Here is a 24,363-nt window from a genome sequence, read left to right as displayed (position 1 = left end):
TATCCAGGTGCCACTGTTGACTGAGAATTAATAAAACAAGAGGTTAGACGAGAGAACAGAGCTTCTCTCGGTTCAGTCTTCTGAGGACCGCTTGGCTACTTTGCCTAAAAGGAGTTCCTGGACCTTCCAACATGATGCTCTACACTCCGGTGTAAAACACCAGTGCTGGGCTCTCCCTGGCTTTGCCCTCTGCTTTACCGGCATAGAGACCATTGCAAATTGAATGGAAGACTAAACTCCATCCCACCTGAGGGGCAACAGACAGGAAGAACACTCGTGGTTTGCTTACCACCGTGGTCCAGGGCACCTGGGGGATCCTGGTGTAGGTCATCGTTAGGTAGATGATGAGGAAGAAGACGGTGAGGACCCAGTAAAACACAGCTACGAACATGACCCAGCCAAAGGCAGGGACCCGGAAGTACTCCGTTCCAGCGATGAGTGTCCACACCAGCAGTCCCAGAACCTGTCAAGCGGGAGAGGGAGTGGGAAGGAAAAGGGAGATGGAAGAGAAAATAAAGGAGGAGGAGGAAGTGGACACAGAGAAAAAAACAATTAGACAAAGTGTCAACTACAACTTTCATGCATACATATGGATACATGTAACAAATGTGACTGGGGGCAAACTCACATTCCCACAAATACCAGAAAGGTAAAACGAAGGAGCAGAGCAGGCTGCGCAGAGACCAGGCAAACAGGAAGCCCACGCCTTGTCTCTGACCAGCTCCCGCCAATTGCTGTGGGCTGGTTTTCTCGATCTTTCTCCCCGCCTACCCCCAGGAGAACACAGAAACTCAAGTTTGTACGTGCTGATAAACTTCATTTTTAAATGCCAGCCCTAGAATTCCCCAGCAGTCCAGTGGTTAGGACTCGACACTCTCACTGTGAGGACCTGGACTCGATCCTTAGTCAGGGAACTGCTGCTGCTGCTGCTGCTGCTGCTAAGTCGCTTCAGTCGTGTCCGACTCTGTGTGACCCTAGATGGCAGCCCACCAGGCTCCCCTATCCCTGGGATTCTCCAGGCAAGAACACTAGGGTGGGTTGCCATTTCCTTCTCCAATGCATGAAAGTGAAAAGTGAAAGTGAAGTTGCTCAGTCGTGTCTGACTCTTCGAGACCCCATGGACTGCAGATCCCACAAGTCTCAGTGCGGGATGCAGGCATGCATAAATGAATGAACGAATAATTTAATCAACAAATGTTAGCGCTGATAAAGACGGACAAAACAACACACATCTGTGGCTGGAATCTGTTCCCGACACCTGTCAAGGGAACAAGAAACAAGCCGTGGGTTTATTCCAGCAACAGTTGCCTGGCTTCACCGCTGCGGCAGGGCAGGGCGAGCCCGAAGCTCTGTCATATCAGCACTGAGTGGAGGAAGGATGCTGACCCATGCTGTAGGGATTCCTGGTTCTCAAGGAGGGAGGCCACAATGAAGTGTCCGTCTCCCGCCCACCCCTTCCAGGGCCCGGGAGGACTTCATTCCTGAGTCACAGGAACGCTGGCATCTAAAACCTATCCCCAGGAGATAGCATCAGGTGTCCGGGGTGGGCGCTGGGTGCTGTATGACTCAGGGCAAGCAGCTTCCTTCCTGTCTCAGCTCTCTCCGTGGGATGAGACACAAAAGGACTCTGATCACTCTGGTCATTCGGCCTTGACACCTGAGCACCTACCACAGGCCAGGCTTCTTGCTCATGGGCCCCGAGGACAGAGCCAGGCAGGAACCGAGCAGACTAGCTCATGCACCACTTAAGAGCCTCGTGAGGGGAGATATGTGAACAGTCACAATTGTGAACACGCTATGAAGGAAATAAAGGGTGTGACCAGAGTCTCTAACAGGGCTGTGAGCTTGCAGGCAGGAACGGCAAGTATCAGAGGAGGCCATGCTGAGGAAGAGCCTGAAGACCCACTAAGAGCTATGAAGACGGCTGGGTGGATGCTGTCCCAGGCAGAGGGCATGATGCGAGCAGAGAGCTGCAGGGGAAGGGCCTTCTAGAACCTGTAGAAAAGTGGAGGATGTTAGGACATGGGTACAAGATGTTAGAAGGCTTGGCGATGGTCAGATTCTGTGGGCCAGGACACCTAAGGACTTTGGACTTTATCCTACGAGCTAAGGGAGGGTTTTGAGCAAGACAATGATATGAACAGGTTAAGTTTTTGTTAGATCACTTTGGCTACATGGCAAGAACGGGCATGTAGGTGGCTGGGTAGGGGTTGGAGAGACAAATTCAGAGACTGTTGTAATAATCCAAGTGGAAGAAGAAGACAATGTGTTTAAGATTAAGACGCTGGTGAGTACTAGGAAGTGAATGATTCAAGGCAAATTTCAGAAGGAGTCAGGACCTTCACGGCTTTGATGGACTAGGTTACAATAAAATGGAATTACACCCGAGTCTCTGGAAAAACTCCTCAGTGGATTAGGGTGTCACCTCCTCAGCTGAAAAGATGAAATATACGAACAGGTTAGCAGGGCTGACCTGGGCTCAGGTTACAACCTATCTCATTGGAGCGAGCCTGGGACCTCAGGATGGGATTAGAAGTGGATGGTCCAGGGGAGGAGTTCAGGCCCTGCTTTAGGAAGGAAGACTTCGTGTGAGCATCATTTAGTGAGCATCACTAAGACAGGTTTCTGGGGGACCTTTGAAAGTGCTCATGGAGACAAGCCCACCTCCCTGTCCAAGTCTGGATGTCTGTACTGGGGAGCAGAGAGTAGACTCTGAACACTGCTACTTTCCCTCCTTGGAGCTGAAAGTTGAGGTTCTTTTATCTGCCCCATGTCGTATGTGAGTCCAAAGAAGCATTTATGTATTTTGGGGCTCATACCTGTGGCAAAGGAATTTATTGAAAGCGAAGAAGTATCAAACAGGATAAAACTCCAGAAAGCGTCAAGACTCACACCCCTGGGGTTATGGTCCAGAATTCATCATAACTGACAGGTAACCTACACACACAGATGTGACTTTCCATTGTATCAACAGGACAGGTAACACACGTCATCTGGCATGGCAGGATCTGAAATAACATCACGGGCTTCTTGATTCAAACTGAAGGGGTGGGAAGGGTACTTTGTTGAGGATTCACCCAGGAAATAACCATGGGAGGAGCCACTGCTAGTGGGGCTGGTGTCTCTCCAGGAGCGTGCAAGGGTTTGAGAGTTGCCAGGATAAGCTCACATCCACCTTAGTTCAGTTCAGTTCAGTCACTCAGTCGTGTCCAACTCTTTGTGACCCCATGAACCACAGCACGCCAGGCCTCCCTGTCCATCACCAACTCCCGGAGTTCACTCAAACTCACGTCCATCGAGTCAGTGATGCCATCCAGCCATGTCATCCTCTGTCGTCCCCTTTTCCTCCTGCCCCCAACCCCCCCAGCATCAGAGTCTTTTCCAATGAGTCAACTCCAGCTACATGGGCTTAACTAAGAGCTCTTGACTCTGAATGTGAAAATGCTTTTCATTATTAAAAGCAAGTGGGGTCCACTGTCCAAAGATGCTCTAACGTGCTAGCAGTGGTCATCTTTTACAGACAAGGACGATATCTCTAACTGAGCAGTCTGTCAAAGAGTAGGAATATTTGACCCAAGATCTCATCAGCAAACACAGGAAAAGAACTGTCAAGAAAAGACAGTTTTCTTGAAAATTGTCTTCAAGAATTCCTACTCGAGAGAATTTCTTGGGCAACTGAAACACACCCGGAAGCAACTTTTGTCTCTCACTATAACCAACGCTGATGAAAACCACTCTACAAAAACGCTCATCTCCTGGTGTGTGTGTGTGTGTGTGTGTGTGTGTGTGTGTGTGTATTTAAGACAAACTCTTCATCTTTATTTGCTTAGACTTGTGTGTGTGTGTGTGTGTGTATTTAAGACAAACTCTTCATCTTTATTTGCTTAGACTTCAAAAATACTGTTTGTTTTTCACTGACAAGCATTATTTAGGCTAACACTTTTTTTGGAATGGTAAATCTGAGACCTAAAAAAAACTTTTGAAAGTGATAAATGCAGGCAGAAATGAACCTGGCAGAAGACGAAGCATATATAAAGCACACAAAGAAGTTATAACCCCAGCTACCAGCTGTAAATTCTCAAGAGAAACCAACATAAAAATTTTATGTCTACCCTTCTTAACTTCTTTCGCTTGCATTTATCACTATCATTACCACCTGCAAATCCTTTTCTTTTTCCTTTAAAAATATGGATCACTCGGTATATGATGCCTATGACTTCTGTCTTTGGGTCAGCCGTACCACGGAGGCCCTCCTTCCAGATCTGCGTCGATTCTAACAGTGGCCCAGCTTTCCATAATTCATGGGACCTGCTCCCTATGGAGAAAAACTTAAGTTGTCACCTTTATGCTTTTACAAAACATGTCCAGGGAACATTCTTATAGAATGTATATCCCTGCAAACCCAAATTCCCGGATAATAGTCTTATAAATGCAATTTCTAGGCTATTTTAAGCTTCAGAAGTACTGTCAAATTAGCCATTAAAAATCTTGTGCTAACTCATCTCATCAGAGCATGCCGGCTCTTCCTTTCCAACCTCATTAAATGCCCAGGTTGTAAATGATTAAAAACCTGGTTTTAAAAAAAAGAGAGAGAGAGAGAGCTCATGTTTTGCCTTTCACTGCTTGGCTGAAGTACAGTGCAGAGTAAAGTGCACAAACCCTAAGCGAACAGCTCCATGGATTTTCACAAACTGGACTAACCTGTGTCACCAGCATCCATCTCAAGAAACAGGGCGCCTGGGGGCTCCACCCTCACTCCCAGTTAACTTCTTCCTTCCTCCGAGGGGAGCAAGTCCCCTGGTTTCTACCATCCCTGGTCTGGAACTTGAAAGGCATGGAATCTTACCGGCCACACCCCCACACGTGGTTTCTCTCACTCAGCGACGTGAGTCTCATCCATGACACTGACCACTGTGTTTTCACAGCACCAGTTCTCAACATCAGAGAACCACCGGAAAGGCTCACTAACCCTCAGGAGAAGAGGCTCCGTGCCAGAGCTTGTGATCAGTAGTAGATCTAGGAAGGGACCTGAGAATCTGCGTTTCTAACAAATTCCCAAACGGTGCTCTTGGTCCAGGGACTGCACACTAAGAACCAGTGATGTACAGGATCCTTCTTCTTTTAGTTCGCGTTGTCCTGATCAGTTGTGAGGATGGAAGAGCATCTTTTCAAAGGCTTATTAGCCACTTCCAGTTCTGATTTACTGATATTTGTACAAAATCATGTCCTTACTGATCTGTAGAAATATTTACATAACAGGAACGGTAACCAGCAACAAAGGCGGCAATCTTTTCCCATCCAGTTTACTTTTTAGACTTCAGTCTTCAGTCACATGGGAGTTTAAAATTTTTACACAATTAATAGGTTGAGCTTTCTTTTATTCCTATGTGCTTAGGAAGGGCTTCCTCAGAACCAATATCATAAAAATATTCTCTGATATTTTCTGAGAGCTTTGTGTGTTTGCTTAATCTGTAAACAAACTAGAACTGAGTTCTACAAATGTGGTGAAGATGGTTCAATTTTATTTCTTTCTCGCAAATGGTCAGGTGATCCGTTATCACATACTGGTGGTCAGTGTCTGAAATCTTTATTCTATTCTACTCGTCTGTATTGACTGTTAATGTGCTGTGCTCAGTCGCTCAGTCGTGTCCAGCTCTTTGCGACCCCAAGGACCTTAGCCCACCAGGCTCCTCTGTCTATGGGATTTTCCTGGCAAGAATACTGAAGCTGGTTGCCATTTCCTCCTCCAGGGGATCTTCTCGATCCAGGGATTGAACCTGCATATCCTGTGTTTCCTGCATTGGCAGGCAGGTTCTTTACCGCTGAGCCACCAGGGAAGCCCTATTGCCTCCACCTGGCACTGCTATGCCAGGGCCAATTCCTATAGCTTTGGCATATATTTTAGGTTTGGGGGGAAAGATGTCAAAATGAACACACGAATCTAATTTTGTTCCTTTCCTAAACCCTTTGAAAACTTTCATCAGAATGAGATGAATAGGAAAGGAGACAAAAGTAACATATTTTTCTGAAGCTTGGATGAATGTCCACCTAGAAGGGGCTCCCCTGAGTACCCAGCACAATGGATGAAAACAGACTCAACTGAGGCTCAGCATGAAATCTTAGAACCTCAGGTGCAAAGATGCTTCAAACAACCAAAGACCTACCAAGGATCAGAAACCAGAATGGCTTTTCACTTTTTCCAAAAGCAGACAGGATGTTAGAAAGTAATGGCAAACGGTTTCAGATGGGAAAGTGATTTCTAACCCAGAAATGACCCAGGAAAATTACCAATGAAGAGCAAGAGGCAGACACTGTTTGTTTGTTTTTTTTTCAGATACGCAATGTCTAAAAAAAATCTACCTTCCATACATTCTTTCTCAGGAATCTAGAAGGATATGACCCAACAAAATGAGGGCATAAACTCTAAAGGAGGAAAAAAAGAGTAAGCCAACAGAACTCTGGTAAGCCCCCAGAGGAGGGGAAATCTAGACATGACAGGCACCCAGGCATGGATGGTAACCAGGTCAGACTGGAGCCAAGTGACTCAAAAGACAAGCATGGTGACGGCCGTCAGCACCGCGCTCAATGTTATTTTCCCTACTTTTGCACCTGGTGAGACTACTGGGGAACTTGCTCCACCCCAAGTGAGGGAGGAAGCCAAGAAAGAGGACGATAAGGGATCCAGGGAACAAGACATTCAGCCCAACAGAAAGGCAGGAGTTTCAAGGTGAAGGGAGATCCCCCGGAGAAATTTGTCCAAGTGAAAAATGAGAACTCTGATTATCTGATGGGACTGGCTTGTGGGAGACTTTACTGAAAGGCTACTGGACAAATGTGAGAGCAATTAGCTACAAAGACAAGTGAGCAAATTTTTAAAGATTATGCATGTTACTGACTTTAGTGAAAACCAAAAGAAACCACAGGAGTTATTTGTAGTTACGAGTTCACTCTAATATGTGACTCTAATATTTACATACAGATGATAATAAATATTGGATACTGACCTGAACAAATGATAACGAGGAGGAAAGCAATAGGGATGGGACTTCCCTGGTGGTCCAGTGGCTAAGACTCTGAGCTCCCAACGCAGGGGTCCTGGGTTTGAATCCTGGTCAGGGACTTAGATCCCACCTGCCACAACTAAAGATCCCACATGCTGCAACTAAAACTCAGCACAGCTAAATAAATATATTTTTAAGAAGAAAAGCAATAGATATGATGCAGTGAACTGAATTCTTCAATTACTACCTTGAGGAATAAGAGTCCTTGCCCCATCCCCACTCCCACCCCCAAATGGTACCAGATATCCATGCTTTTCTATGAAGAAAAATTTTTTACATTGAAAGCCTTCCACCTGGTGACCTCTTGAGGCTGTCACTGAGCCCGGCTGGCCCTCTGCGTGTACTCGCCCACACACAGCTTCCATACCCTATGTCCTGCAAACCAAGGAAACAGATGCCTTAGGTTTTGAAAAATGACGCTGAATTTGTCCATGAGGACTCTCCTGCCTGTGAAGCCTCTGAGCTTTGTGACAGCTGTTCTGCTGCAGAGAGGAGTTCAAAGGGTCTCGTTTATTCAAATGTGTATTGAGCGTCTTTTATGAGCCAGGGCTTTTTCTAGGCACTACCAGCTGGCTGATTTCTTTCTGACCTTAGCCTGGAACCAGCATGATTACCATTTGTCTTTCAGTCTTCAAAACAGACAGGTGACTTCTGATGATGAACTAGGCTACCCTGGGAGCAATGTACCAGCTGTTCCCAGCTGCCCTTGCCCCTCGGAGCTGCGCTGATCCAGCAGGTGAGCTCAGCACACCTCTGAAATACCTCATTGGGCTTGAAATCATTTACCATATTGATTCCTTGCAATAAAGTACCACTGGAGACCAGCTCCTGTAGATTTACTCTTAGGCGTCCTGCAAGAGAGAACCGAACAGTATGACCATGCTGAGTGGTGTCCTCTTCCACACACATGTGACAACATGCAATCAACAAGCTCACTGAGTGTGCCCTGGTGGTGTCATGGTGAGTGGAGCAGACATTTCTGCCTCTGGAGAAGGTCCACCAATGGATATCTGACTATGAACTGTGACAAGTTCTACACAAGGAAACTAGGCTGACACAAGACCTTTAAGCACAAGGTCCCAACCACATCTGGATGGTCAGAAGCAGATGAAGACTGAGCAGGCAGGGACTTCCCTGGTGGTCCAGTGCTGTAGGGGATGCAGGTTCGATCCCTGGTCCAGGAACTAAGATCCACATGCCAAGGAGCAACTAAGCCCTCACAGCACAACTACTCAGTCTGCGTGAGCGAGAGCCCCTGCTCCACGATGAGAGAGGCCTGTTCACCACAACTAGAGGAAACCTGCAGGCCACAGTGGAGACCCAACAGAGGCTGACACCAGAGCATCTCTGCTGCAAGCCAGATGCAGTGCTGGGTGCTCAAGGGTCCAGTGGCGAGCAGGGCGTGCGTGCCGGCCCCTGGGGACTTGACTACCTCGTGTGAGAGATGAACACAGTCCAGTTCCTTCTTCTGCACAGGGGTTGATAACAGTGGTCCATGGCTACCCTCAGCCCACTGCCTGTTACGTACAGTCCACAAATGTAGCCAATGCTCATTCATTTAAGCACCATCTAAGGCTGTTTTCATGCTATGATGACAGGGTCCATGGTTTTTGGCTGCAAAGCCTAAAGTATCTACCACCTGGCCCTTTATAGAAAAAATTTAGCCAATCTTGTTGACCAACGGTCCCCAACCTCTGACATCTGATGCCTGATGATCTGAGGTGGAGCTGATATAATAATAATAGAAATAGAGCGTGCAATAAATGTAATGTGGTTGGATCAGCCCCAAACTGATCCCTGGTGCCAAAAAGGGTGGGGACCACCGCTGTGGACCATCGTACTTACTCTCTGCATCAGGAAATACACACACGTGCACATACTGTTGTTTTATTTGTTTCCTGCATTGTTGCAAATAAGTCAGATTACTAATATATTGGGCCACAGGAGGTGACAGAACAATAAGCCTGTACCTCTTCTCTGCACCATCAAAGAACCACACACTCAAGATGACGGCTCCCAACACCAGTGGAGCTTTGTTTAGAGTCACCCCCACGTCACAGATCAGCAGTGCTTCTCTTTTTTTGAGTTTCTATTGTGTCAGTCGTGTCCGACTCTTTGTGACCCCATGGACTGTAGGTTGCCAGGCTTCTCTGTCCATGGAATTCTCCAGGCCAGAATACTGGAGTGGGTTGCCATTCCCTTCTCCAGGGGATCTTCCCAACCCAGGGATCAAACTGGGTCTCCTGCACTGAAGGCAGATTCTTTACCAGCTGACCCACCAAGGAAGCCCAAGTTTCTATTGGTAATCATCAACAATTATGTTTTATCACATACCAGTTTACATGGTAGATAGTTAAAATTAGATTTCAAGAAATTTTCCATCCATATGGCAAATGTATGTATCTTAAATTTAATAATCTATTTTTTCTTTTTTTGATTTCTTTTAATTGGAAGGTAACTGCTTTACAATATTATAAAGCAATTATCAGCAGCATTTCTATTCAGCAAGCATGGCCACCTTTTCCATTTATCCACTAGGGGGTGACCAAACCCTGCTTATGCAAGATTCAGGAGCTTCGGTCCCTGTTCAGTGGGAAGAAATCAGAGTTCACCATCTGTCTAGAGGAGTTCTTCCACTTGAAGCACATTCCACAGAGGTGGTGAGACATAGAAGAATGAACTTGGTCTAGGACTTATCCATCAGACCCAGACGTAGCCTGGAAAAGAGATCTGACAAGAAATGTAGCCAGCAGCTACGATAAGGATTAATCAATACAAAGACTTGGAAAGGCAAATTTAATCTGTACACCCCTGTGATGTCTTACCGAAGTGTGCTTAAATACCTGCTGCTTTCGCCAACAAGAAACTGTGTCTCTTTTGGGCCTCTGCTTTCTGATCTGGGAGGCGGGGAAGGTCAGGTTAGAAAAACTGTTTTCAAATGGGAGTAGGCGGCCAGGACCTAGGAGATGCAGATCTGAATGACCCGGCTTGGGTGGTGGGGCTTTAAACCACTTTCTTCTTGGTCATCTTCCCACTTCCACACACCCCAAGACAGTGGGTGTCTCCCCCTGGCCCTCCTTGACCCCTCCTCAAATACCACCAGAGGAGACCTTCAGGTGCTGCAGAGCAGAACAAGGCTTGAGCCTTGGTGATGCCAGTACTTTGTGACCTCACCTTGCTTATCCTTAGAACTTTAGTCTGACATGTACGGCCAATTAAATCATTAAGGGGGCCTTCTCTGCTGGCCCGGTGGTTAAGAATCCACTGTGCAATGCAGGGGACACGGGTTCGAGCCCCGGTCAGGGAACTAAGATCCCACATGCTGCAGAGCAACTGCTAAGCTCGTGTGCTACAACCAGAGAGTCCATGCTCTGAAACAAAAGATCCCGGATGATACAATGAAGACCCCACCTGCCACAACTAAGACTAGACAGTCAAATAAATAAGCAAATACTTAAAAATTTCAATCACAGAGGGAATCCACAGAAGCCAAATAGTGCCAGCAGGCAATGGAATGGGAATCTGCACACTGGGCTGGTTTAAAAATATATCTGTGTTTCATGGGCGGTCGCCTGCCTGAACGGGAGCGGGGTTTGGGAGAGAACGGATCCATGTATATGGTATGGCTGAGTCCTTTCACTGTCCACCTGAAACCACACAGCATTGTTAACTGGCTATACCCCAAGACAGAATGGGCTTCCTTGGTGGCTCAGAGGTAAAGAATCTGCCAGCAGTGCAGGGGACCCAGGTTCGATCCCTGGGTCAGGAAGATCCCCTGGAGGAGGGCATGGCACCCACTCCAGTGCTCTTGCCTGGAGAATCCCATGAACAGAGGAGCCCAGCAGGCTACAGTCCACAGGGTCACATGCCTTAAGTGACTAAGCAGCAGCAGCAATATAAAATGCTTCTGGTGTTAAAAAAAAAAAAAAATTAAAAACACACCTATAAGTTCTCTGATGCACTCTTAGATACAAGTGTCCCTCAAATGCTTCTGATGAACAGTGTCTGGCAGAAATGATGCTGCGTGATTCAGGAGACCAAGTCATGAAAAGGATCATGTTGTGAGCACACTCAAGCGGTCTTGAGGGGAGAACCAGAGAGAGAGGAACAAGGTCTCCCACGGCAGCCTGCACCAACTTGCCAGCCAGGTGAGCGACTGCCTTGGAAGTGGATGTCCAGGCTCAGCCAAGCCTTAACTGACTGCGACCCACGAAGATACCAGACTGACCCTCAGGTAAACACCTGAGCCAGAACTGCCCGGCTAAGCGGATCCTGAATTCCTGATCCACAGACACTGAGAGTGTAACACGTGTTTACTGCTGTTTCAAGCTGTGACGCTTGGGGGTAATCGGTTACACAGTAAGAGCTTCCCAGGGATGCTGGCGGTAGAGAACCTGCCTGCCAAAGCTGGAGACGTAAGAGATGTGGGTTCGATCCCTAGGTCAGGAAGAGCCTCTGGAGAAGAGAATGGCTACCCACTTCAGTATTCTTGCCTGAAGAATCCCATGGACAGAGGAGCCTGGCAGGCTACAGTCCGTGGGGTTTCAAAGAGTTGGACATGACAAGCGATTTAGCATGCACGCAACAGATGACTAATACACCAAGTGCACCCAACGTGGGCTGTATCCAAGAAGCAGGGTGGGAGGCAGAGAGAACCAAAGACCTAGGTTCATCACTAACTTTCGGTCCCCTCTAAGCCTCAGTCTGTGCCTCTGTAAGATGGGTATAGCACTATCAAGGTTGCTGCAAGGTCTGAAGGTGTTTTGTGATCTCCAAAGATCTAGGTAAACAGCAGTCATTACTAGTCTCATATTTTTCTCCTCCAGAGGATGCTTAGCAGAGTTGGCATCTTGGCAGTTAAGGGTTCAAGACTATTTAGCCAGTGAAGAAAGTGGGGTCTGTTCTTGTAGTTAGAACCACGGGGCTCAGGCGTCAAGGACATGCTAGAGCAGGTGCTGGCACATTTTTTTCTGGGAAAGGCTACAGAGTAAACTTTTGGGGCTTTCTGGGCCACATGATCTCCATCACGATGACGCAATTCTGCCCCTGGGGCATGGAAGGGGCCACAGACACACGCAGGAGGATGGGAGTAACTGTGTTCCATGAGAACTACAGAAGCAGGCGGCAGGGACTTCCCTGGCGGTCCAGTGGTTAGGAATCCACCTTTCACAGGAATAGAGATGCAGACACAGAGAACACACTTGTGGACATAGCCGAGGAAGGAGAGGGTGGGACGGATGGAGAGCGCAGCGCTGAAACCTACACACCACCACGTGTGAAACAGCTGGCTGGTGGGACGCGGCCGTGTGACACAGGGAGCAGGGCTTGGCGCTCTGCGAGGACCTAGGGGATGGGATGGGGGGTGCTGGGAAGGGGGCTCAAGAGGGAGGGGGTACACATATACTTAGAGCTAATTCACCTTGTACGGCAGAAACTAATGCAACATTGAAAAGCGATTATCCTCCAATTAAAAAAATAAAGGGACTCAGGTTCAATCTTTGGTCTGGGAACGAAGATCTCACATTCTGCAGGGCAACTAAGCCAGAGCATCTCAACCAGAGAATCCGAGTGCTTTAGAGCTCACGCTCCACAGCACAGGAAGCCCTCGCACACTACAACAGAGACCGAGCACAGCAACAACAAAACAGATGGCAGGCGGGCGATCGTGTGCCAGGCTCTGCCCCTGAGCCTTGCAGAGGTAGAGGGTGTGGGCCCCACTGCAACGCTGTCACGTAGGCGCCCCCCTCCGCCGGCCCCGCACCACCCTGAGCTTGTTGGAAATGTACTCTCGGGCCACCCTCGAGTTCTCACAAGTCTCCAGCAGCTTGGCTTTGAGAAGGCCCTTCCTCCTCCCTTCCCTCTGACTCCCTCAGGAGCCCCATGCGCCAGGGACTTACAAGGGATCTTGGGTGACAATGACTTGATCAAAGATCTCCTCACAAGGGACACACACCAGCTCCAACATTCTCCAGGAATCCGTGAATAACATTTCATTCATGGTCCTGGGTAACCAATAAGCAAAGGAGCAGCCAGTCCTGGTCAGAGAGCTTAGAGCCTTCCAGAAAACAGAACCGAGTGGTAGCCACACTCTTAGGGTGAGGAGACTGGATTCAGCGACACCCCAAGGCCACCTACACCCCCACGGCTGAGGGAGCCCTCTGAGGTCGGACGCCCGCCTGGCTCCCAGCCCTGCCGGCTTCTTTCAGCAAAATTCCCTGCTGATTTCCTTCTGTTGGGGTGAAGTGCGGGCAAAGGGGGAAGGAAAAGGGATACCTTTTAAGGAACAGCAAAGAGATGACAGGCTTATAGGAGACGTCCCTGATGGCTCAGTAGCTAAGGATCTGCCTGCCAATGCAAAGACATGGGTTCAATCCCTGGTCTGGGAAGATTCCCACATGCCTCGGAGCAACTAAGCCCATGCATACTCCGCAGCAAGAGGAGCCACAGCAATGAGAAGCCCCAGCAGTGCAACTAGAGGGTAGCCTCCACTCACTGTAACTAGAGAAAAGGCTGTGCAGCAGTGAAGACTCAGTGCTGCCAAAAATAATCTTTTTTAATTTCTAAAAAAAGAAGAAGAAGAAGGAAAAGAAAGGCTTATAGGGAGGAAGCAGTAGGAAGCAAGAGGAAAAAGGCACTGTGGGGGGCAGGGAGGTGAGAGTCAGTACCAAGCAGCACCTCCGTCTTCTCCGTGGAGGGAAGCTCCAATCCCCCCCTGACCATGACCATCCTGCCTCTCAGCAGCATCGCTGTCTGTCCATGGTACTCCCACTCGCGTGACTCATCTCATTCAGACACACGCAGCCACATGGTGCAGAGGATCACGCTCCCCTGGGCAAGGTCAGGTTGAAAACCGCGGTCTACAAAGCCGGGTCTGGGGTTTCTCTCCGCTACGGACCCTCCCAGGACCGCCCACAGGGGCACAGTTCCACCTGAGGTCAAAAAAAACCATCTCACATGAACTAGTCTTCCTGTACGCTGCCACCACTGCATCAGGCCCCCACTGCAGGCACGTGCCCCCCAGGTGAGTCTGTGTCCACCGAGGGGCAGGGATTTCCACCTCTGTCCTCCCTGGGGCACCAGGAAGGGAGGAGATCAGACAGAGCGGTTCACACGCTGTCAGCAGTACAATATCAGGAGCCACACGGCCGCTCTTTAATGTCAATCTTAAAAGCCCTGAAATAAAAGCCAAGCACGGAGGTATGAACTGCTTCCCTCTGCCAAGGATGCCAGGCGCTCGCCCCACAGCGGCGGGTGTGAGAAATTACTCTCATGTCAAGGAAGTCGGACCACTGCATTCCAGGTCAGGGAGCTCTGCAGCTGTCTGTCCGGGCTGCTGTTCTTTGCAGTCTGTCCTTCCCTCGGTCCACATGCTTTGTGGGTGTCTGACTGCCTCTGAGTGTAGAAAATAAGGCTGTGCATCTTTGGCCGAGAGCTTGGATCCCTCGAGTGGCAGATCCCTTTCTTTCTAGGAAGCTGGAAAGGCCATTCTTGATTTCATGTTTTATGATTATCAGGCCTTTTTGTTTCAAACAGAAGGAAACTGGGGTGAATTATACATCATAATCCCTGGAGAAGGAAATGGCAACCCACTCCAATATTCCTGCCAGGAAAATCCCATGAACAGAGGAGCCTGGCGGGCCACAGTCCATGGGGTCGCACAGAGTCAGACGCAACAGAGTGAGCACGCATGCACACATGCATCATAACGGTCAGTCCAGGAAACACCAGGGGACAGGCAACCTTCATCACATGCCCTTGGCCCCAGCAAGACCAGGCTCAGAGCGGGCCGAAGGCCACGCTCAGTGAGGTCACAGCTGCGGAAATGCAGAAAGACAACCATCTGGCCCCTAGAAACAATCAAGAATGTCAAACTCTGTTTGAAGGTGAGTCTGACCTCCACGTTATTATGTACACCTCATGGGAGTCCCACCACCTGCCAGCTAGTGCACCTGACCCCCAAATACTAGTTCAGTCTACGCCTGTCAGGAGATGAGCACAAACACACTGCAGGCAGGAAGACTGGCATCAACAGGAAGGCGCCATACTGTTCCAGCTCTCCCAGAAAGTAAGCTGGGAGGGCCGGTGCTGAGGGTGCAGCCCTGCAGCAGCTGGACAGACCCATGAGTGCCCCCGGAGATCAGCTCTGGCCCTTCCCGTCCTTCCTTTTCAGACAGAAAAGCCCTGGAGTCCCTGCCCCAGGCTGTCAGAGAGTAAGAAAGAGGTGTGTTCTTTTGTGGGGAGGTGAAGAGGGTTGAGAGGCACGTGGGATCTTGGTTCCCCAACCAGCGATCAAACCCACGCCCCCTGCAGTGGAAGTCACCAGGGAAGTCCCCAGCAGAGGTGTGTTCTTACTCAGGGAGCAGACAGGCACCTAGGGAGAGACTAGCACCTGAATGTTAATTCTATTTTCAATTTTTTTGATGAAGCTTTATACACTTGTTTCCATAGCAGCTGTAGTATTTTACCTTCCTACCAGCAGGGCACATGGTTTCCCTCGTAGCTCAGTCGGTAAAGAATCAGCCTGCAATGCAGGAGACCTGGGTTCAATCCCTGGGTCAGGAAGATCCCCTGGAGAAGGAAATGGCAACCCACTCCAGTATTCTTGCCTGGAGAATCCCATGGACAGAGAGGCCTGGTGGGTTATAGTCCATGGGGTTGCAAAGAGTCAGACACGACTTAGTGACGAAACCACCACCAGCAGGGCACAGGGTTCCAATTTCTCCACATTCTTGGCAGCGCTTGTCACTGTGTCTTTTTGATAGCCGCTACCCTACTGGGTGTGAGGTGATATCTCATTTGATTTTGATTTGCATTTCCTTAATGATCAGTGACACTGAGCAGCTTTTCATGAGCTTGTTGTTGGCCATCTGTCTATCTTTTTTGGAGAAATGTCTAGCCAAGTTTTTTTGCCCATTTAAAAACTGAATCTCTTGTTAAGTTGTAGGAGCTCTTTATATATTCTGGATCTTAATCCTGTATCAGATATTTGACTTGCAGATATGTTCTCTCATTCTGTCAGCTGCCTTTCCACTCTGCAGATGGCTTCCTTTGCTGTGCAGAAATTTTTAAATTTGATGTAGTCCTGTTTTCCCTACTTTGGCTTCTGTTTTGGATGTTATGTCCAAGAAATCACTGGTGAATACCAAGTCATGAAGATTTCCCCCTATGTTTCCTTTTAGGAGTTCTATAATTCAGGTCTTATCTTGAGGTCTTTAATTCATTTTGAGTTCCTTTTTGTATATGATGTAAGGTAAGGTATCCAACTTCATTCTTCTGCCTGCGGATATTCCAAATTTCCCAATATCATTTGTTGAAAAGACTGTCCTTCCCCTTGGCACTTGTCCTTCTTCCTTGGCACGTGTGTTGAAGGTCATGTGACCATAGATGTGTGTGCTAAGCTGCTTCAGTCGTGTCCGACTCTTTGCGACCCTGAGGACTATAGCCCGCCAGGCTCCTCTGTCCGTGGGATTCTCCAGGCAAGACTACTGGAGTGGGTTGCCATGCCCTCCTCCAAGGGATCTTCCAGAACCAGGGATGGAACCCACGTCTCTTAAGTCTCCCGCACTGGCAGGCGGGTTCTTCACCACTAGCGCCTCCTGGGACCACAGACACGAGGGTTTATTTCTGGGCTCTCTATTCTGACCCACTGGGCTGTATTCTGTTGGGAAATGCAGTCTTGTCTGTGCAGTCTTCTGACCCTCATTCAGCTGTATAATAATAAGCCTTGGGCCTGGAACACTGCATTACCCAAGAGATAAAGAACCCAGAGAGCCTGAGCAGGGCTTATCACTTTGTGTGGGAATAACTTTTCCTGTTTCAAGCGCAATGAATGTTCCTTTGTTTGTTCTGTGTTAGTATGTACACGGTAGCCCTCAGGCACTCCCTCAGCTTTCAGGATTTCAGACTACACAGGGGAAGGGCTGAGGTCTTTCTACTGTGGCTTAAGAGGGGTGCTCACAGGCCAACTGCCCTGTGTTGGCTAATGAGGGGAACCAGCGAATGAGGAGTGACTGATGTCTACTACTGAAGCTGATGTCTGTTCACCATATAGGTAAGGCCTTGTCCCATCACTTGTGTTTTCCTTGTAACTCTAATACCCAGATACAACGGCACAAGAGTCTGGAGTTCTTCCTGAGACTGGTAATCAATAAGAGACAACCCCTTGGGATTGTTAAATAGTGACAGTACTCAGCTTGACATCTGTCTTTATGCCAATACCATGCTGTTTTGATGACTGCAGCTTTGTAATAAGTTTTGAAATCAGGAAGTCTAAGGACGCTAGCTTTACTTTTCTTTCTCAAGATGTTTTAGATGTTTAGGATCTTTTGAAATGCTATATGAATTTTAGAATTTTTTCCTGCTTTTGAAAAACAAATTCCTTTGGGGTTTTGATAGGATTATATTGAATCTGTAGACTGCTCTGTGCAGTATGAACATGTTAACAATATAAAGCCTTCCAATCACAAACACAGATGTCTTTCCACTTATTTGTATCCTCTGTAATTTCTTTCAGCAGTGTTTTGTAATTTTCACTATACAAATCTTTTGCCTCCTTAAGTTTATTCCAACGTATTTTATTCTTTTTGATGCCATTGTAAGTGGGATTATTTAATTTCCTTTTTGGACTGTTCCATGTTAGCTTATAAAAGTAGAATGAATTTTTGTGTGTAGATTTTGTTTCCTGAAAGTTTGTTTAGTTCATTAATTTGCTCTAATAGTGGCTTTTTTTTTTTTTTTTGGTGGAATACTTAGGGTTTTCTACATACAAAATTATGTCATCTATGAAGAAAGATAATTTTATTCCTTCATTTCCTATCTGGATGACTTTTATTTCTTTTTCTTGACTAGTATGGTTAGGACTTTAACTACTCAGTAGAATGGAAGTAGGGAGAGTGGACATCCTTGCCTTATCTCAGAGGGAAAGCTTTCAGTTTTTCACCACTGAGTACAATGCTAACTATGGGTTTTCATATACAGTCTTACGTGGAGTTTGTTCCCAGTTTGCTGAGCATTTTTATCATGAAAGGGTGATGAATTTCATCAAATGTTTTTTCTTCATCAATTGAAATGATTGTTGGGGTCCTTTAACAGACCGAGACCTGGTGGTCTGGAGGCGAAGATAAGAAAGTGAAAGAGAGAAGAGGCTGATACTCCCTGGTTTACGCAGAAAACCAATAAAGTTCTTGACACAGGACTTGCGTCTCTCACGAAGGCATCGGGTGCCCTCTCAAGGCGGGGTGAAGGCACAGGGTGCCTTCTCGAGAGAGTCTTAGAAGGCCGGGAAGGAGAGTGAGCAAGACGGGTCTCTGCGCTCCAGGGAATCAGCTGGAGAGAGAGAGAGAGAGAGAGAGAAAGAGAAAGACAGACACGGGGACCCAAGCTCAGATGGAGCAAAGGTGCTTTAATGATTTTTCTGTGAGTATATATAGGCTGTAGTATAAGAAGTTTCTTTCATCAATGATAAAGATCAGAAAACCAAACATACAGTAACCGTTACCAAGGGAACAAGGGATGGTGATGGTCACAAGGTCAGGAGACAATCCATATATCAAGAAAGGGGATCAAGACGAAGCAGTTTTGTCGTAAAGAGAATGTTTACTAAAGGACATTGAAGCCTGTCTCACACAATGACCCCAGTTCCTGGGAGCAGCCTGCTGTTCCGCTTAAAAAGAAACAAAGGACCTGTGAGAAACAGCACGTAGGAATCCTCCTGTTAAACATTCCCTGACACATGATCATGTAGCCTTTGTCCTTCACTGTGTTAATGTGGTATGTTATGTATACTAATTAACTTTCATATGGTGAACCATCCTTGCATTCAGTAATAAATTCCATCTGGTCATGATATATAGTATAACATGTTGTTGAACTGTGTTTGCTAGTATTTTGTTGAGGATTTTTGCATCTGTGTTCAACAGGGACATTGATCTACAATTTCCTTGTAGTATCCTTGTCTCCTTTTGGGATCAGGGTAATGCTTGCCTCCACAGAATACACCTGGACATGTTCTCTCCTCTTCAATTTCTGGGAAGAATTTAAGAAGGACTGGTATTAAGTCTCCTTTAAATGTTTGTTAAAATTCTCCAATGAAGCCATCTTGTCCAGGGTTTTTCTTTGGTGGGAGGTTTTTGATGACTGATTTAGTCTCTTTCTAAGTTATAAGTCTGCTCAAATTTTTAGTTTCTTTATGACTGAGTCATAAAAGATAGTATGTTACTAGAAATTTGTTTCTTCTGGATTGCCCAATTTGTTGATGTATAACTGTTTGCAGTAATCTCTTGAGAGCATTTTTATTTCTTTGGCATCAGTTGTAATGTTTCCTCTTTCATTTCTGATTTTGTCTCAGTCTTTTTTTCTCTTTTCTTAATATAGCTAAGGATCTGTGAATTTTGTTGATCTTTCAAAAAAAAAAAAAACCAAATAAGTGTTGCTTTCCTAATGGTAAGGATCACATACCTCTATAACACAGATATAAGTATATACTCCTGAGCTTTAATACTCACTGGTGGAAGGTTTACCTATTACTGCAACAGAAAAGAATTCACATGGAAAAGGCCATTCACCATGTTCCTGAAGATTGACCAGGCAGTTTCTCTTATCAGTGTATTTCATACTTCAGTATTTCTGACCTGTCATCTAAAAATTGAAATATCTCCTACATTAAGGACTGCTGGAGGCTATGGAACACCTTATATAATTTGATAGTTTGGGATGGACCCTTCCAGCTGCCCTCCAAAACTTCCTTGTGTGCCAAATCTGATATTCTGCAGCTAAGAAAAATACAATGGGATTATTTTGGCAGTTTTATTTCAGAGTTTCAAATTCAAACCACTCAATTTTTTTTCCTAAAAGATTATCAAGTTGCTGTAAATCAAAATTTATAAGCCTTAGAGAAGTGCCACTCACAAGATGCTGAAAATCCTGTCTGGGAGCAGAATTACCTTTTAATTTAGTCTCCATGTAAACTTGAGTTTTCCTGGATTGCACCTATTTATAGCACATCTGTGTAAAACTCCATTTTTTCCCTCCTTCCAACAGCTGAATGAAGGTCACTAAGGTTACTGGACACCGGGATAAGCCAAGAGCCAGGCTTGCACGAGGCCAAAGAGTGTGTGCAAGGACCAAGACACAGCGCTCTCCCTTGCAGAATGTTCAGTGTGGCCAGGGAGATACAAGAAACAAAAGCCTGTAGCACAGCCCAAGGTAAGGGCCGAGGAAGTGCAATCACGACAGGAAATGCCGGGCGATTCATTCGCGAGGAGCAATAAATGACTCTGGATCCCCAGAGATGACTTAACAGCCTCAGGAAGGCCAGGACGGGAGCAGCTGCCCTCCAGGCAGGGGCAAGGCTGGGACTTGGCACCCACTTGCTTTAAGGATGTGGGCAAAGGCCAGAGGGTTGGCAGTGAGACACACGGGATGACTGGGGCCACACTGCAGAGCTCAAACCAGCAGGTTAAGGAGTTCAGATTTTATTCACCAGGCAGGCATCATAGGACCAGAGGCACTTTTGGAAACAGATATTTCTGGCGTCAGTGTTTCAGAGTAGGCACATTCTCAACATTTCCTTTGGCAACAGCTGCATGGGGAGAGCCAGGCATGTCATTGAGCGTGGGTGAGCTATCGGGAGGATCTGTTTCAATGTAACGTCGCCGAGACAGCCGGCGGGTGGGAGGAGTGCAGTGGGGGCCCTGCCGGGCTGGCCTCCACACCACCTGGCTGCCTCTGCTGCTGCTTGGGAACAGACCTGCGGCCCTAAGAGTAGGTTCTAAGCCAGCCGTCCTGAGCCGGGTTCTTTCATGGGCACCATTAAGTGTCTGCATCCTAGGTGATGCCGTCTACCACTGCTCCTGGGAGGGGGATGCCCCCCACTCAGTGGGTTCAGATGCTCCACCTGGCATTTTAAAGTCAACCACTGGCCCCTGGGGGCTTCCTTTGATAAGCAGCAACACTGTACACACACCTAATCATGGGGAGAACTTGGCCCTCTGCCAAAGTATGAAAGTGAAAGTCGCTCAGCCCTGTCTGACAGTCTATGGAATTCTCCAGGCCAGACTACTGTAGTGGGTAGCCCGTCCTTTCTACGGGGGAATCTTCCCAACCCAGGGATTGAACTCAGGTCTCCCACGTTGCAGGCGGATTCTTCACCAGCTGAGCCATCAGGAAGCCACATAATCTTAGCATCATTTTAAGCCAAAGATTCAGGGGGTAAGTTAGGGGAAAGGTCTTATCACAGATAAATAACTAAGTACCTTCAACAGACTGAATGTCTGTGTCTCCCCCCACCAAATTCTTATGTTGAAACCTAACCCCCAATATGATGCTATCTGGAGGTGGGGCCTTTGGCAGATGATTCAATCATGAGCATGGAGTCCTCATGCATGGGGTCTGGATCCTTATGAAAGAGTCACCAGGAAGCTCCCTCTCCCCTTCAGCTATGCACGAACACAGTGAGAAGCCAGCAATCTACCAAGTAGGAGACAGGCTCTCACCAGACACCTACTCTGCCAGTGCCTTGGCCTTGGAGCTCCCACCTTCAGGACTGTGAGAGAGACATTTCTGTGGCCGCAACCTCCCTGGTGGTCCAGTGGTTAAAAATTCACTTGTAATGAAGAGGGTGGAGGTTTGATCCCTGGTCGGATAAGATTTCACATGCTGTGGAGCAACTGAGCCCACATGCTCTGGAGCCCACGTGTGGCAACTACTTAGCCCGAGCGCCAGAATTAGGGAGTCCCTGTGCCACAACTTAAAAAATAAAAAAGGTCGCACATGGTGCAGCGAAGATCCGCATACCATAACTAAGACCCAACACAGTCAAATAAATACATAAAACAGTCAAAATTTTTTCTGTGGTTTATAAGCCCCCTAGCCTATTTTGTTACAGTAGCTGAGCAGACTAAGACAGTACCTTTTCATTGAGAATCAGAATCAGAAATACTGCAGAGAGGAAAGCTCACAGGAATTTTAAATATAAAATATAAAAATCACCCCCGTCAAAAAAAAAAAAAAACCCACCTGGGTAGCTTCAGGCCTCACCCTCAGATCCTCGAGTTTGCTCTCAGAGGTTGGGAAAATTTTTGGTTGAAAAACTTGAAATGCCCAGATTCATGGAAACAACACTGGTTAATTTGGACAGGTCCTGTCACATCTTCCTTCCACTGAATGTTGAAAGACAAGTCCCCTCCCCTCCCCCGGGAGAAACTTGTTATCTAAGAAACTCATTATCTTCTTTCCCTAAAGAAGAGGCGACCATGGAGGTGTTTTTGAAGGCAGTCAATAACAATGCATCTCTATTTCTGGAACTTTTCCTTGTAGCTGAGTTACACGAGGAACCCCTAGGTCTATTTCACTATTTAAATAGGTGATGCTCCCCCGGGGATGGTCACAAACCAGTGCTCCTGTGGGGAGAGAGCAACTTAGCCAAGATGGTGTGTTCAGACTCTCGCACCCCATGCAGTGTAAATAAGGACTATTAACACTGAGATCACGTATGGTGCCGTGCACGTGCATCATTAGGTACCGGCTTGGTCACGGACTACTCTGTGTGGTACGCCCGTGTGAGCTTCACCACGAAAGCCCTGGCTGCTGTTGCACTGGGGCTACACTGGAGCGATACAATGGTTACGTCATCGGAGGCTATGTTGTGGCTACATTATGGTTCTGAATGACTGCTGCTAGGGCCGCTGCGTCAGCCAGCAGAGAGGCTGTGTTATGGCTACCGTACCAGCCAGGAGAGAATAACGTGTTCGCAGTTACTCCAGCTCCTTCTCACCTCTTACTTGCCCTTGCCTACCCTGCGTTCAGCAAACGATGCGGACAGTGTGAACAGTGAGACAACTGGCGTCATGGACAGGATCAGCGAAACAGCTCCCATTAAAACTGGAGTGAGGTGCTGCTGCCAGTCGAGCTGACTGTAAACAGTTCACCAAGTTCCTGCCTGGGCATGATGATGTGAGAGACCCCAACCTCCTTTTCCCTTAGACGAGCTTAACAATGATAATTCCCTAAATAAGAAAAAGAGATCCAACCTTCACTCTTGCAGAGAGGCCTAGAAAAGCTTCATGTAAGAAGAGGACAAACAGGTCAACAAGCCTGAGATGATTACACTAAATTGGCAGCCTGCCCACTGGAGACAGAACATTTTAGCAAACAGGCATTTATAATCTTTATAACAAGTTCATGTTCTCTTGGAAAGGAGAGGCTCAGAGAGTATTTTTCACAGGGGATAACTCGAGGGCACATGTGGATGGAAGCAGGTTTCTGAACCCAGGAGATACGGCTCCTAGACTTGAGAAATGTTTCCATGTTATAAGCAAATAGCTTTGAGCCCAGGTCCCAGACACCACACTTGACTATTCCTAAGAAAATGACGCAAGAGGTGGTGTTGCGAACCACCAGTAAAACGAGAAGTCTGATCACTGCCAACAGACAGAAAAGGAAGGTCGGTCCTAATGGAGAAATAAAGCTCAGACAACTCAGTTGCAGACACACGGGGCTGGTGTACAAGCCCAGGTTCACCAGAAATGCCCCAAATCCACCTGGCCTGTTTCAAAGCCACTCACCATTGTGTGTGCGAGCGTGCTTACTCGCTCGGTTGTGTCTGACTCTTTGTGACCCCATGGACTGCAGCCATCCAGGCTCCTCTGTCCAGGAGAATTTCCAGGCAAGATTTGCCATTCCCTTCTCCAGGGCATCTTTCCCACTCAGGGAACAAACCCGGGTCTCCTGCATTGCAGGTGGATTCTTTACCACCTGAGCCACCAAGGAAGCCCGCTGCTGCATTCACCAAACGTGTCGGCAACTAAAAGAACCAATCGGCCTTGGGCGGGGCCTGCATCATTTTCCAGGAGAAAATAAAAAGAAACAGCCAGCATTCCCAGAGTTCGTATTATGGGCTAAGGGATTTCTAAGGACTCGATTTCCAAGTACCACGGACACAGGCCTCTTCCCAGGACTCCCATGGGAGGGAACTCCATCACTGAGCACTGAAGTCAGCAAAGTTTTTCTGTGAAGGGCCAGACAGTAAGTATCTCAGGCTTTTGCAGGACGGACAGTTGCAGTAACTCGGCTCTGTGGCTGAGACCTGGGGGCAGCCTATAGCTAAACAAAGGGGTGTGGCCATCTGAACAAACATTTCTGAAAACTGGCACCAGGACAGACTTGGCCCCCTGACCGTGGTTTGCCTCCTGATCTAGCAAATTACAGCCACCATTTCCCTGCTCTTCAAAAGTAGTTCTGGATACTAAGGTCGGGCTCCCCTACCTGGGAGTTCTTCACCAGGATGCTCCTCTGAAGATGTCAG

At 47.4% G+C, this 24,363-nt stretch overlaps 1 protein-coding gene across 1 annotated transcript in view; it reads right to left on the bottom strand.

The window, feature by feature from the left end:
• CMTM8 (CKLF like MARVEL transmembrane domain containing 8) overlaps window positions 1–24,363 on the bottom strand; it is a 96,109-nt gene that overhangs the window by 6,559 nt on the left and 65,187 nt on the right. The window contains exon 2 of the mRNA XM_061395747.1: window positions 290–463. Coding sequence (XP_061251731.1) covers window positions 290–463 — 174 coding nt within the window. The remainder of the gene's footprint in view (window positions 1–289; window positions 464–24,363) is intronic.

This window comes from Bos javanicus, chromosome 22 (assembly GCF_032452875.1).
Source record: "Bos javanicus breed banteng chromosome 22, ARS-OSU_banteng_1.0, whole genome shotgun sequence".
NCBI classification, from domain to species: domain Eukaryota; kingdom Metazoa; phylum Chordata; class Mammalia; order Artiodactyla; family Bovidae; genus Bos; species Bos javanicus.
The sequence above is the reverse complement of the archived record's forward strand: the minus strand, read 5'-3'. Positions and strand labels throughout refer to the sequence as shown.